The 13,036-nt window shown below is 36.8% G+C and overlaps 1 protein-coding gene across 1 annotated transcript; it reads left to right on the plus strand.

The window, feature by feature from the left end:
* Nucleotides 1-1,174: 1,174 nt before the first annotated feature.
* On the plus strand, nucleotides 1,175-8,715 carry hrct1 (histidine rich carboxyl terminus 1). The gene is made up of 10 exons (XM_036592062.1): nucleotides 1,175-1,280; nucleotides 2,637-2,669; nucleotides 3,307-3,502; nucleotides 3,998-4,045; nucleotides 4,127-4,295; nucleotides 4,389-4,510; nucleotides 4,891-4,945; nucleotides 5,079-5,258; nucleotides 5,366-5,446; nucleotides 7,969-8,715. The coding sequence occupies exons 1-10, from the start codon at nucleotides 1,265-1,267 to the stop codon at nucleotides 8,401-8,403; spliced, it is 1,335 nt and encodes a 444-aa protein (XP_036447955.1). The 5' UTR covers nucleotides 1,175-1,264; the 3' UTR covers nucleotides 8,404-8,715.
* The last annotated feature ends 4,321 nt before the right edge of the window (nucleotides 8,716-13,036 follow it).

The following is a 13,036-nucleotide window of genomic DNA, read 5'->3' on the forward strand; positions in this document are numbered from 1 at the left end:
TGTCTCCCTCTAGTGTCAAATGTGACTCACTATAACAGTTCAAACCTAACCTGGCAATACCTACACTTTATTACAGTCCTTCATAGTTATTTTATTTATATTCCTGCCTGGTTTGATTTTAATTAAGGTATTTGTTCTGGAATTGAGGGATCTTTTATGGTTACACAAGTATTTTTGCATTTAATGTCTAGTAGTGCATTTACCTATAGTCTTAAAGTCTAAAGAGAGCAATGGGACAACTATACATCCAATAAAATAGTGCACGTGAAGATTCTTCTAACTCATCTATGTGATCTTATGTCATTGTTATTATTTACAGTCCTTTTCCTAACGTTAGTATTGCATTATGGAGGTCTGTAGTCACTAACAACAGTCTATACTAATAACAACTACAAAAGTCTACAAAAGTTCATAAATGCTTAAAAATGCTAACAAACATAAATGAGTAAAGTCATTTATGAAAATTATGGAAGATTACAGAATACATCAAAATTAGGGTTACCTTAAACTGGTTAATAATTTATGTTTTGTAGCAGGAGTGCACAGCTCCAGTCCTGGAGGGCAGGTGTCCAACACAGTTTGGAGGTTTTCCCACTCAAACACACCCACTGAACCATGGCAATTCACAGATAGGTCTAATCAGGTGTGTTTGAGCAGGTAAATAACCAAACTGTGACCAACCCCCCCTTGATTTATAGTAATTATAAACCTATTATCATAAACATATTGATAAACACATTTTAATAATATCTATTGCAATAATAATTATTTGTAGGAAGTGATTATCAGCACGCTCACTAATGCATTATGGATGACCACTGTAAATAGTTACCAGGCCACTAACTAAAGGCTTGCTATTAATGACCTACTAAAAGACATTAACATGGTAACCCAACTCTTTCCATTTCTTTTATTACACAAACATAAAAATAGTAAAAGCAGTTGTATTATAGTCAGTATACACCCAGAAGGGTAAAAGTTTATTTGAAGTGTTTTTGAAGTTTGAATTGATGTCAAATTAATTTGTTTTGCATTATTTAATTCAAAGTAAACTACTGGGCAGTTTGGCCCACCACTTAGCACAGACAGGTTTTCTCAACATATGATGAATACATTTACACAGGAAGCAGATCAGAGCATGTCAGATACCAGACGTAGATCTATGTTTGTACAGGATGTGGTGTGTAGCACTACTTTATCAGAACGCACGGTCTGCAGTTTCAGCCAGTTAGGACTGATATCCCCTCCAAAGCACAGACAAGCAATGCAGCTCTTCATGGGTAAGGACACTATGCTTTTATATTGGTTTAAAAATATTCTTTTTGGTTACATGTAAAACTGTACACCTTATAAAAATGTGCATTGTGTGGATGTTTTATATACATATAGTCATATGAAAAGGTTTGAATACCGCAGGTCAAACATGTTTCTAAGTGAAAATAAGTACATATCCTCTGCAGAGAACAAAACAAAAAATGGCATTTCTCTGCACATTTAAGTGGACAATTTCTTTTTATGTGCTGAATTTAACCTATTGTAAAAAAATTACATGTAAGATGTGCCATAAGTTTTGCACTTATGCACTTATATATATACACACACAGACACAGCAGAAATGATTTAAAAAGAGAAAATGATGTGGGTGTTATGTAAAGTATTTTGCTTGACTTTAAAAAATAGAACACACAAAACAGGGACAACACTTCAGGGCTACACTGTCAGCCAGCATAGTGTTTTGATGTGGGCCTCTAGTGGTCCCATGCTAGCTCATGAGGATGTGGCTTGTTCTTTTTTTTCTTTTGTTGATGTCTGCAGAGAACTAGATCAGCCCCCCAAACTTCCCCTACACAAACAAAACAAGACAAATAAAACATGACACAGTGGTGCTGCTTGTGGATACAGGTCTCTACATCAGTCTGTAACGTAGTTTGTGTCAGATTTTACACGTGCTTTTATAAAACTCATGACCGTGGTTCTGAAATCTGATTAGCTGAGCAAAGTTTGAAACTGTTCTATTTGATATGCCCACATATGACTGCACAAACTGGTTGAATTCTATATTAGTGCAGTGAGCTATTTATTCTATATTAGTGCAGTGAGCATTTTTAGTAAATGATAACCATAACTTCTTGTTCAATTACGTTTTTTGAGCAATTAATGCTTGTTAGCATGCAGTATTTTATTACAATGGAATTTTACTTTTATATCAATTAAAAAGTTATTACAAAAATCTGAGAACTCCTAGTTTGTGCAAAAGTCTGTGACAAGTAGATCAAATGCACCTGAGATTTGCTAAATAGAAGGGACTCAGACCTTTTTGTACAAAGGCCTTAGCATGGTCATTGTCACAAAATTGCTTACCTTTGAAGAGGAAATAATCCAAGAAATAGTCCAGCATCTGGATCTTTCTTCTTCATTTTACTTGATTGATGAAACTTTTTAAATTTTTTCGAAATACTAAAATTTCTGTTGTTTATTTCCAGATTTTACATGTGTTCTCAGACTTTTGTATCCCACTATATATCATACTGCGCTTTTATACAAGCAAGTCGTGACAACTAATGCATGGCCTCTTGTGGCATATTGCATTTGTTCTGCAGTAATTAAAGGTCGTTCCATTTACTCTCTCTTTTTAGTGTTTGCCTGTCTGTTCTTGGTGATACCAGCAGGTGAGTCCTGGCATTCATTTTTAGTGTTTCTGTTACATAACTTGGATCTCTTTATGTAAAGACAACAGTGTTATATAATGCTAACATTCTGCAGAGCAGAGCTGGTTAACTACATTTACCTAGTATAAGTGAAACTTTGATGGCTTTCTACTTTGAATGACTTCAAATGACCTTGAAATGATATGTTTGCTTTTGCTCAAAACTATGTATACTCAGTTGAGTCATTAATTCCTAATTCCTCTCATTTGGTTATTTATTTGCTTTTTTAGATTTGCACAGATTCAATTTAAGTATTATAGGGAACTCAGTACTTTGATAGTTCTTTGAGTGTGTTTTTGCCAGCTACTTTGACTTCTGCTTTCACTTGGGTGTGGTTTTATGGCCAGTCTATCCACTTCTGCTGCTGTGTGCATGAAAAAAGTGTTATGCAGCACATTCAGTGAACAAGTGTTTCTGTTAAGTGTCTTAGCTCAGGCCTATTGACGTAGGATTGGATACACTCTTATACACATACGTCATGTAGTACAGGGAAGCCTGATCCTAGGTCAGCTAATGGTTTTCATGAATACAAATCCAATGTTAGATTATCCCTGGATGATTAACATTATTAATCGGATGTATTCCTGTTCCTTATAAGCCGTTTCTGCTCAGAGTGACTACAGCGTGGCCTGTTATGTGGACGCATCCACGCAGCGCCTGTTCCACCACATCAGCCCCTCCATTTGCACCCATGTTATCTCCTCCTCTGCTTACCTCGGTGATGACTCCAGCTTCAAAACCACGTCCCAGGATAGAGATACTGGTTGCACCTCACTGAAAACAGTAAAAGAGAGGTCTGCCCTGCCAATTTTTCATTCTTTAACAATTTGTACTTATTTGAACTGCATTGAAAGTAGTGGTTGCACCATCCTATTTTTCTTTTCCAATACTGAAACTATGGGCTCATTCTGATACCAAGCTGCTGTTTTTTATTTTTTATTTTAAAAACTATTATTTTTAATTGAAACAGTTCACTTAATGGAATGGTTTGGTGAAATTAACATACTATTATATATATAATACTAAGTTAGCTTGCTCTTTGTTGCTCTTATGTTGCTCTTATGTTGACATTAGGCTATAAGTGCCTACATGACCTGCTTTATTATTTTTTTTATTTTGCACCACAAACAATTCTGTGATATTTCAGTCTAGATTTGTCACAGAATCAGAATGCATTTTCTGTTCGTATTTGCCTAGTACGAACACTGGATATTGAATCATTGCCATCTCTTTGAAAAAGTTATAACAAATTGAGTGCAGTAAAACTAACACTGCATAACTTTCTGCAGGAACCCATCTCTGAAGACTTTGCTTGGTGTGGAGGTCAAACAGTCAAGGTATTTAGAATACAGATCTTCAGAGATGGAGCTCTCTTGTCACTTTCAAACATTAATCTGGAAGCAATCGTTTTTCTGTAGGTTAGAGATACTGACCCAAAATCAGGCTAATCTGGATAACTTCATTGAATCCACACTGAAGTATCTGAAGGAGAAAAATTACTACGACGGAATAGAGGTGACATGGGTGGAGAACACTGCTTCTGATGAACCTCTCAAGACCACAGAGACTCTAAGAAGTTTACTTAAGGCAAGAAATGATTTCTTCAGATTATAATGAGTTAAAAGTAAAAACAACTACATTTTATACATTAATAAATATTTATTTATATTTCTGTGGCAGGAACTGAAGGGATGGATTGAAGAAGATGCTGACCTCTATAACAAGTCTGTACTTGTTTCTGTGACTCTTCCGGACCTCAGTGACCAAATTAGCACCCACAATGGTGCAGAAACACTGTCACAGTAAGTGAAGTGCATTCTGGGAAGTGTGTTATTTTGCGTTACTTACAATAGATCATCTCACACTGTTACATTTAGAAGTAATTTAGAAAATACAAGGTTGCTTCAGAAGTTCTTTATTGTTCAGTTGAGGAATATTTATCAGATGAAGTAAATTCTCTGGATTTTAAAATCAGCTTAGCATTGCACTGAATCCAGTTAAACAGGAATGATTATATGTAATAAAACCTGCAGTTGATCAGGGTTCTTTAAGTACTGAAGACTGCTGAACCATGCTTTGCTCAGTAAGTATATTGTGACTTAATTTATCACGATATTTATAAACATTGTTATAACAACCAGTCCAACTGCACTCTACATTTGGTATATTATTTTTGTTTTAGGTATGTGGACTTTATCTCCGTGCTGCCAGCTAGCCTTAAGGATGAGCCACAAATGGTATGCCCACTTGTTTGTTTACTTTAACATTTTTACTGTTTTGGGGCCATTTTTATTTATTAAAATGTCTTTCCAGATGATTCTCTAAATCTGAGAACTTTAATATGATTGATATTACTCTCTTTCCACATAGGAGAGGGCAGTCAAGTACTGGCAGGAGCAAGGGGTGGAATCCAAAAAGCTTATCTTGGCTCTGCCTGCATTCTTACGGCGGTCTCGAAGAAGAGAGCATGGGAGACGTCCAGAGACTATAGATCTAAATCCAGAGAAGGTGGAGCAGCCCTATGGTCCTGGGCTGATGATTGCCAAGCAGGTAATCTAGATGGACATTTGATGGCTTATAGGAGAATTAGGCGAGGCGATTCGAAGTGGTCTGTTTGGTCTTGCTCATCATGGTGAATTTGTGCTGTTTCCCATCAGGTCTGCCAGGCCATTAAGAGTGGACAAACCGAGTTAAAGACTATAACAAAACTTGAGAGTGCTCAAACCCTTAGAGAAGAGGTAAGTTTAGGACAATGCTTGTGGAATCTTAATAATTCTAGCAGACAGTGAACGTAGAACACTAGTTTTCAAACCTACAGCTATTACATTTAAAACAGGCATCAAAATGCTAAAATGCTATATTGTCAAGGGGAGGGAGGGGTGACCAATGTAATGAAAATAGGTTGCTGAATAAACTTTGCCTACATTCTGATGTACCATATAGTCATTATTTGTAAAGGTTTGTAAATAAATATTAACCCTCCCACCATATATATATTATGGCAAGCCAAACAGGAAATATTTAATTAAATTTGATATATATGGAATGAACTTTGATATATATGGAATGAACATTGATATGTATACAATGAACATTTAATAATATCATTTATAAAATGTTTTGTTCAGACAGAGAGGGACTTTTGGGGTTGTGTGTGTTGCAGCCTTGGCCCTCCCCCACCTGCTAAATAGACTGTTTACGTTGTTATGTTGTTGTTCTTCAGTTACAGTGTGTGTATGTGTTAGTGAGAGTGCGTTTGTGTTTGGTGACCATCAGAAGAAAGAGTAGGGCTAGGAGTGACCTACCTCAATTTTCTGTTGCTTTCCCTTGCTCTCAGTAAAAGAGCATTTTTCAAAGAGAAATTATGGCCCCATCTGACTCTTCTTCTGCACCATGTCAAATTATGTATATATTGAAGATCCACCCATGTGTAGCTTCACATCATATATCAGCCACTCTCAGATCACTCTGTCCAAGGGATCACTGTGTATACATGCTGGTCACTTTATCAGAATTCCCTTCCTTTAAGCTCCACCTGGAGTTTGTTAATGCCCACTGATTGAATCACAGTTTTGTTGGCCATCCTCAACCCTTCAACAGCGACTTTCATTCAATATATATCAATGTTCATTCCATATATATCAAAGTTCATTGTATATATAACAATGTTCATTCCATATATATATATATATGTCAATGTTTATTCAAGATTTCCTGTTTGGCTTGCCATAATATATATATATATATATATATATATTTGGTGTGTGTGTATTTTCTGATACTTAAGTAATACATAAGTAAATCTCAGAGCAGGTCTGTGCTTCATATTTGGATTCTGTTACATTAACTGCACATTTAGGGTCAGTTTCCCAGACAGATGATAAAGGGGAAATCCATAGATTTTTCTACACCTCTGCATAATTCAGTTGTTGAGAGATAAATAAAATCATTCAGAGTAGTTTGATGTGAATTGTTTTGTTTGCAGAGGAACCTACGGACTCTAGATTTCTTTACAGTGGTGGCAATAGGGGGTCATGATGTCTACAACACAAATACAGCCCTTTTATTTACTATCCAAAGCCATCAGTGAACTTACATGTGTCTTCTGAGTATTTATGTGTAATGTAGAAGATTAGTGGTAAAACTGAACAATAGAAAAAATACACTTTCCTTGAGGACTGTTTTGCCATAGGACACCCTGCATGTGCATGCATGTCCATGTGTATTTAAAAAAAAATACATCTCAGGTCAAAACTTTTGTAAAACAATGTCTCAGGCATCAGGCTGTTAATTCAAAACCATTTTGTATGGTAAATGTCTGTAAGGGAGCTTTTGGAGGCATTAAACTTGTCAGATGTCTGATTCCTATCAACACCACTGTGCACAATTCTGTCTTGTTACATTTCTCTAAAATGTCGCATTTCAAGTTAATCCACTCTGAATGACCTTGTTTACATCTTTATAACTGTATTATACAGAAATTTAGAAAAAAATAAAAAAATAAAAAATTCCCTTTTAAGCCTAGTTCTGGAACTAAACAGGATCCTGAATGCGGATTCTCCATTGCAGGGAAAATGCAGTCCGGGATTAGACTCCATCCCCTCATCTCATGTCTTCACTTGCACATACACCCTCACATGCAATGGGAATGTAGTATCACTGGTAAGGGGGAATTGATGAAAAACATAATTCTTACAAATATTTCATAAATAATATAGGCTATGTGCCTTTTTTTCACAGTCCACCAACCAAAAATTTACTGTGTCATTCCAAAAAATATGGTGGACATATTCCCCTGTCAACTCCTTGGATTTTGCACAAGAGTAGATATAAATAATAATAGCCTAATAATAGGTCTGTAATTACACATACAATTAAATATAACATATCGTACACAGTAGCAAAATGCTAACAAACTTGAAGAAATGTAACAGCTTACTGGTTGCATGTAGCTTTGAGAGCTATATTACATTATCAGGAAGTAAGCACACATTTCTTTAATGTATCTAAACTATGCTAACAGGATAAAAAAGCAACATTTTAATATGGTGTCTAGTACTCTAAATTATTAGTAGATTAAATGATGCATTTTTTAAAATGATGACCATATTGGTTTGCAAAAAACTATCATTTAAAAACATGAGTTGATCTAGAGGTCTTTTTGGAGGTCATTTGTTAGTAGGGACAGCTATGCAGAATAATTTAATTACATGGCAAAGCGAGTGTCCAGCTGACCCATACTGTGACCGTATATTCACAGGTGTCTTGGCTGCTGCAGAAGGGGTTTGGTGGTGTTGGAGTTGTCATGTTAGATATTGGCAATTTCATTAACTCCATATGCCTCAACTGCACTGAGAGTGAAAATGTGATTCTTGAGTCCAAGGTGATTCCTCATCATCCTCACTCTCACAGTCATGGTCCCCGCTTCGGTCATGGCCATCATCATGGTCACCATCATCATCATGATCAAGATGGCAGAGCATCTCACAGCCCTGTGCAATCTAGCCAGGATGACCACTCATTTGACAGCAATGATACTGGTCATCGTCGTGGACCCCACCGCCATGGTCACTGTCAATATGGACATTGTCACCATGGCCACTTTCACCATGGTCGTGGTCACCATGGTCGTGGTCAGCATGGAGACCGTGGGCACGAAGGCCGTTCTCATCACGATCATCACTCATCAGCTTAGAGTTAAACAAATGAAAAGTATGCTATGGTATATTATGGCCAGTGCCACTTTGTTAATTTTGCTCAAAAATCACCACCTGAATGTGATGATTAAAAGAATGAGAACAGCAATTCGTCCCGGTAATAAGAAAACTTCTTAACTACACAGAGACAATTAGCTACATTTTGCTTATCATGCTAATAACATTGTCTGTTCATGCTTACACAAAACATCTACTATTCCTTTGTAGTGCAGATATAAGTTTGTTTGTATTTTCAGATTGCTTAATGATGAATCAATACTGTGTTGTAAAATAAAATATGGCTAAGACTGCGGTGTCTGAAACTCATTACTTTTGTCTATCAAGTTTAAATTTGAATTTGAAATGCTGATAGAATTCGAGAAAGATCTTAACATAAACATTTTATCTTAGTCAATGGAACAGGTGCAATTGTGTGTGTGCATGTTTGTGCGTGTGTGTATGTGTGTGTGTGTGTGTGTGTGTGTGTGTGTGTGAGAGAGAGAGAGAGAGAGAGAGAGAGAGAGAGAGAGAGAGAGAGAGAGAGAGAATGTATGATTGTATTTGTTTCATTCATTTTCAAGACAAAAATGTGACTTCGTAGAAAAACCAAAAAAAAAAAAAGAACAAGGCTAACTAACTTTTATCATTACCAAAATGTTCCTGACTTTACTTTATACAAAGGCTACATGATTCATATTTATAAAACTGACACGGTTGAACCATTTCATTTTGGTTACTGACTGAGGTTAAAGTAAGTTCACTATGACAGGTAAGACTTTACTTGATACATAACCAAGCTGTAAATGTATAATGACAGATGTCACATACTGTCATGAGTTGTCAGAATTTCTTTGGTAAGATAACAGAGTCATGTTACTTTTTGTCTTGACAGATGTCATGATGGTAGTTAACTAGAGTACACAACAAAAATTAGTATGTGACATAAACTGTCGTGACATCAAACATTACGACATAGAATACTGTTCAAAAGACAGAGACCACTCTTCCTCAGCTCCATTTACTTCTTATATAAGATAATCCAGTAAAGAGGAACAGAGATAGGAGAAAATCAAGCTCCACTCTTGTTTCAGATCTGAAAAATCCACAAGTTCTTCTGTCAATCTTTCCACTGTGAGTAGACAACTCAACGCTATGGGTCTGAAAAGATGTGTAGCTGTTAAGAAGCCCTTATTGAGAAAAGAAAAAAAAGGGTAAAATTTGCAAATCAAATAAAGAAGCTGGCGGTGTTCTCAGAACACTGGACTAGATTGTCAAAAGAACAAAATGTAACCAACTTCAAAAAACGAAGTTAGAGTGAAGAAATGAAGAGTGTATGGAAAAATTTCTCTGTAAATTTCTTTGCAAAACTGAAAGAAAGTCTCCTTAAAAGAAGGCCAAGTGTTGACACACTGTAGTTGTGTAATTGTCTTTCAAATATGTTTTCTGCTTTTTTTCATGACGCTCTTTTGATACTGTTAATGTTAAAATAATTTTGAGTGGAAATTGAATAAATAAAGAGTGTTCTCAGCACAGCACACTCTGTCATGACTACTGGTAATGGTAATATTACTGTTATACTACTGAGCAAAATTTGTCATGACAACTCATGACAGCATATGTCATATGCCATTACATGTTTATGGCTTTGTTAATGTCAATGTTATTTAGCGAGTAAAGTGCTGCACATATATATGACCCTATGTGCTGACATTGTATGACAAACCTGACAAACCTGTGTGTTACATGGGCATGGTCAATGTGTGGACTTGCACCTGGGCCCATTTCCCCTGCCTAATCAAACGAAAACTAATTCTGGGACACTAATTATAATTCCACAAAAAAACACACCTCTGAACACCAGTAGACAGACTGCACACAATATTCATATTGGATGTGTGTGTGCAGGAGCAGCAGGTGCAAAGCCAGCTTCGCCCAGTGGCTCTTAGCTTGGCTATGCTTAATGCATGAGTAGATTTATGAGGCTATTACTTAGTCATCCTAAGATAGTCCACACACGCACCAACGCACACACACACACCTGGTCCTCTGGCTGCCTGTGGCTGTGGAACACAGTGGCATGGTGTGTGATTACAGGGATCCCACTGCCTTTGGCTCTAATTGGGAGCAGTGGGAAAGGCAGTGAAATTGCACCCGATTTCCCTCCTGTGCGTGACGCTAACGTCTACACATGCTATCTCAGCGGCAGTGTCAGCTGGTTGTCATTTAATGCTTTTGGAGCATGTCTATGAGTGTGAGGAAGAATGATTATGTGTGTGTTCCTACTGTTTACTTTCATTGTAGGCTTTGTGTTTGTATGGGATATTTGTAGGGTTAGACCTAAATCAAACTTGCCCCTTACTGCAGTTTGCTTTTTTAGTTTTGAATTGGAGCTATGAGGCTAAAGTAAATGTATAGACATATGCAAAGTTCACGCTTCCCTGGTCAAATGGTGTGTTTTATTGATTTGTTGATACAAAGAACACACTTCTGCTCATTTTATTGCAAGATTATTGTTTGATTTCACATTTACTCACCATATCAAAGCAATCACCCAAAAAGCCTTGCATCATCTTAAAAATATAGCCAGAACAAAGATTTGGTGTCCCAACAAGATCTAGAGAATCTCATCTATGCTTTTGTCTCCAGCACTGCGGACTACAATAATGGTCTCTTAACTGGACTTCCCAAAAAACCATTAAATAGATACAGCTCATTCAGAATGAATGCTGCTGCAGGAGTTTTAACCAGGACCAAGAGACTACATACATACATCATCTAAACCGCTTATCCTTCTGGGTCGCGGTGAGGTGCTGGAGCCTATCCCAGCTATCATTGGGCGGAAGGCAGGATACACCCTGGACAGGTCGCCAGTTCATCGCAGGGCAGAAAGACAGACAGACAGACATACACAATCACACTTAGGGGCAATTCAGCATGTCCAATCAGCCTGACTGCATGTTTTTGGACTGTAGGAGGAAACCGGAGTACCCAGAGGAAACCCACGCAGACACGGGGAGAACATGCAAACTCCACACGGAAATGATCCTGGTCACCTGGCCGGGAATCGAACCCAGGCCATTCTTGCTGTGAGGCGACAGCGCCACCCACTGCGCCACCGTTCCTGCGCCAAGAGACTACATTACTCTAAATTCTTTCCACTGGCTTCTGATTAGTTACAGAATAGATTTTTAGTGGTTCTACTAGCCTATAAATCACTGAATGGTTTAGGCCCAGAATACATCTCTGATATATTTAAAGAATGTAAACCAAGTAGGTCTCTTAGAATCCATGGATACTGGTCAGCTAATAGAGCCCAGAGTTCGTAAACATGGTGAAGCAGCACTTAGCTGTCAGGCTGCATACAACTGAAACAAACTCCCAGAACATCTTTGATGTGCCCAAAATATAACAATTTTTAAATCTACGTTAAACACATTCCTCTTTTCGTGTACCCATTATTGAGTTCTTGCACTTTATTCTTACGCACTTTATTTTTAGCACTGCACATTAATATGCTAATTTTTATTCATTTTTAAAATTTTGCTTTTATGTATTTTGTATTTCCTTTTAATTATCAATTTAATTATTTTATTTGGATTTTAATTTTTATTTTTTAGTCCAGTTAATGTCCAGTTATTCAGTCTTTATTTTTCTATTTGATGTTCTTTTTATGTAGAGCACGTTGAATTGTCTTTGTGTATGAAATGTGCTATATGCCTGCCTTGCTTTGTCTTTATTTGCTTAATTTAATAGCTAGCAAGCTAATAGCTGTGCAATATCTATAGCACATTTTATTTATTTATTTTTATTTTTTCTGAAATTTTAAAGAAGCAATTTGTAAGATTTTTAGTTTAAACATTCCAAAATAAACTAAAATTATCAACAGAATGTAAAAAAACAGTTTAGATGTTATGCCAAAGACATCTATGTACTATGTTCCAGATATCTACTGAAGTTAGCATGCTAACCTGCTAGCTCTGGCCTATCCTTGTCTCATAATACCACTTTGTACCTCAAAAGACAATAATGAGTCACTGTAGTGTTGAGTCTGCCATCAGTTCAACATGAGAGGATGAAGAAGTGGCACGTCCACTCCTAGCAAAAAAAAAAAGTGACATGAATAAATGGAAAACAAGAATTAACAGTGGCGTTGCTTTCCACCACTGGAGACAGCTCTTGGTGAGTAAAGGGATGAAGTTTGACGCAGTTTCTTTTAGACTGGTAAGTATACAGGGGAGGAGTGAAGAGGGTGGAGGAGGGGCTGTGTGGAGTATAAATTTGACAGGTTGCGTCATCTTACATATTGCTTCATTAACTCAGCAAATAATTAGAAACACACCAGAGGTGTTCAAACTTTTGCATATCACTCTTTGTACATTTATGCATATACCATTTAGATTTAGTACTGTTATCTGTATGTCCACACCATTAGGTCCCCTGTGCTAAGAGGGTGGATCCTAACAGGGTAGGATTTCTAACCATTGTATTAGTCGTTTGATAGCAGCCAGGCTAAATTAAAAGTGAAATCAGACAAACAAATGTCATGCTTTTTAATATGATGATTTTGAAATTATGAAATGTGTTGCTTTTTGCTCATATTTTTCCGATCAAGGTTGGGGTTGACCATATAAG

Source organism: Colossoma macropomum, unplaced genomic scaffold (genome assembly GCF_904425465.1).
Source record: "Colossoma macropomum unplaced genomic scaffold, Colossoma_macropomum, whole genome shotgun sequence".
Taxonomy (NCBI): domain Eukaryota; kingdom Metazoa; phylum Chordata; class Actinopteri; order Characiformes; family Serrasalmidae; genus Colossoma; species Colossoma macropomum.

Bases quoted from the DNA above. Each gene is read 5' to 3' on its own strand.
- hrct1 (XM_036592062.1), top strand. The intron at 3,503-3,997 runs GTCTGCCCTGCC...AACTTTCTGCAG, and splicing joins CTGAAAACAGTAAAAGAGAG to GAACCCATCTCTGAAGACTT. The intron at 4,511-4,890 runs GTAAGTGAAGTG...TTTTTGTTTTAG, and splicing joins GGTGCAGAAACACTGTCACA to GTATGTGGACTTTATCTCCG.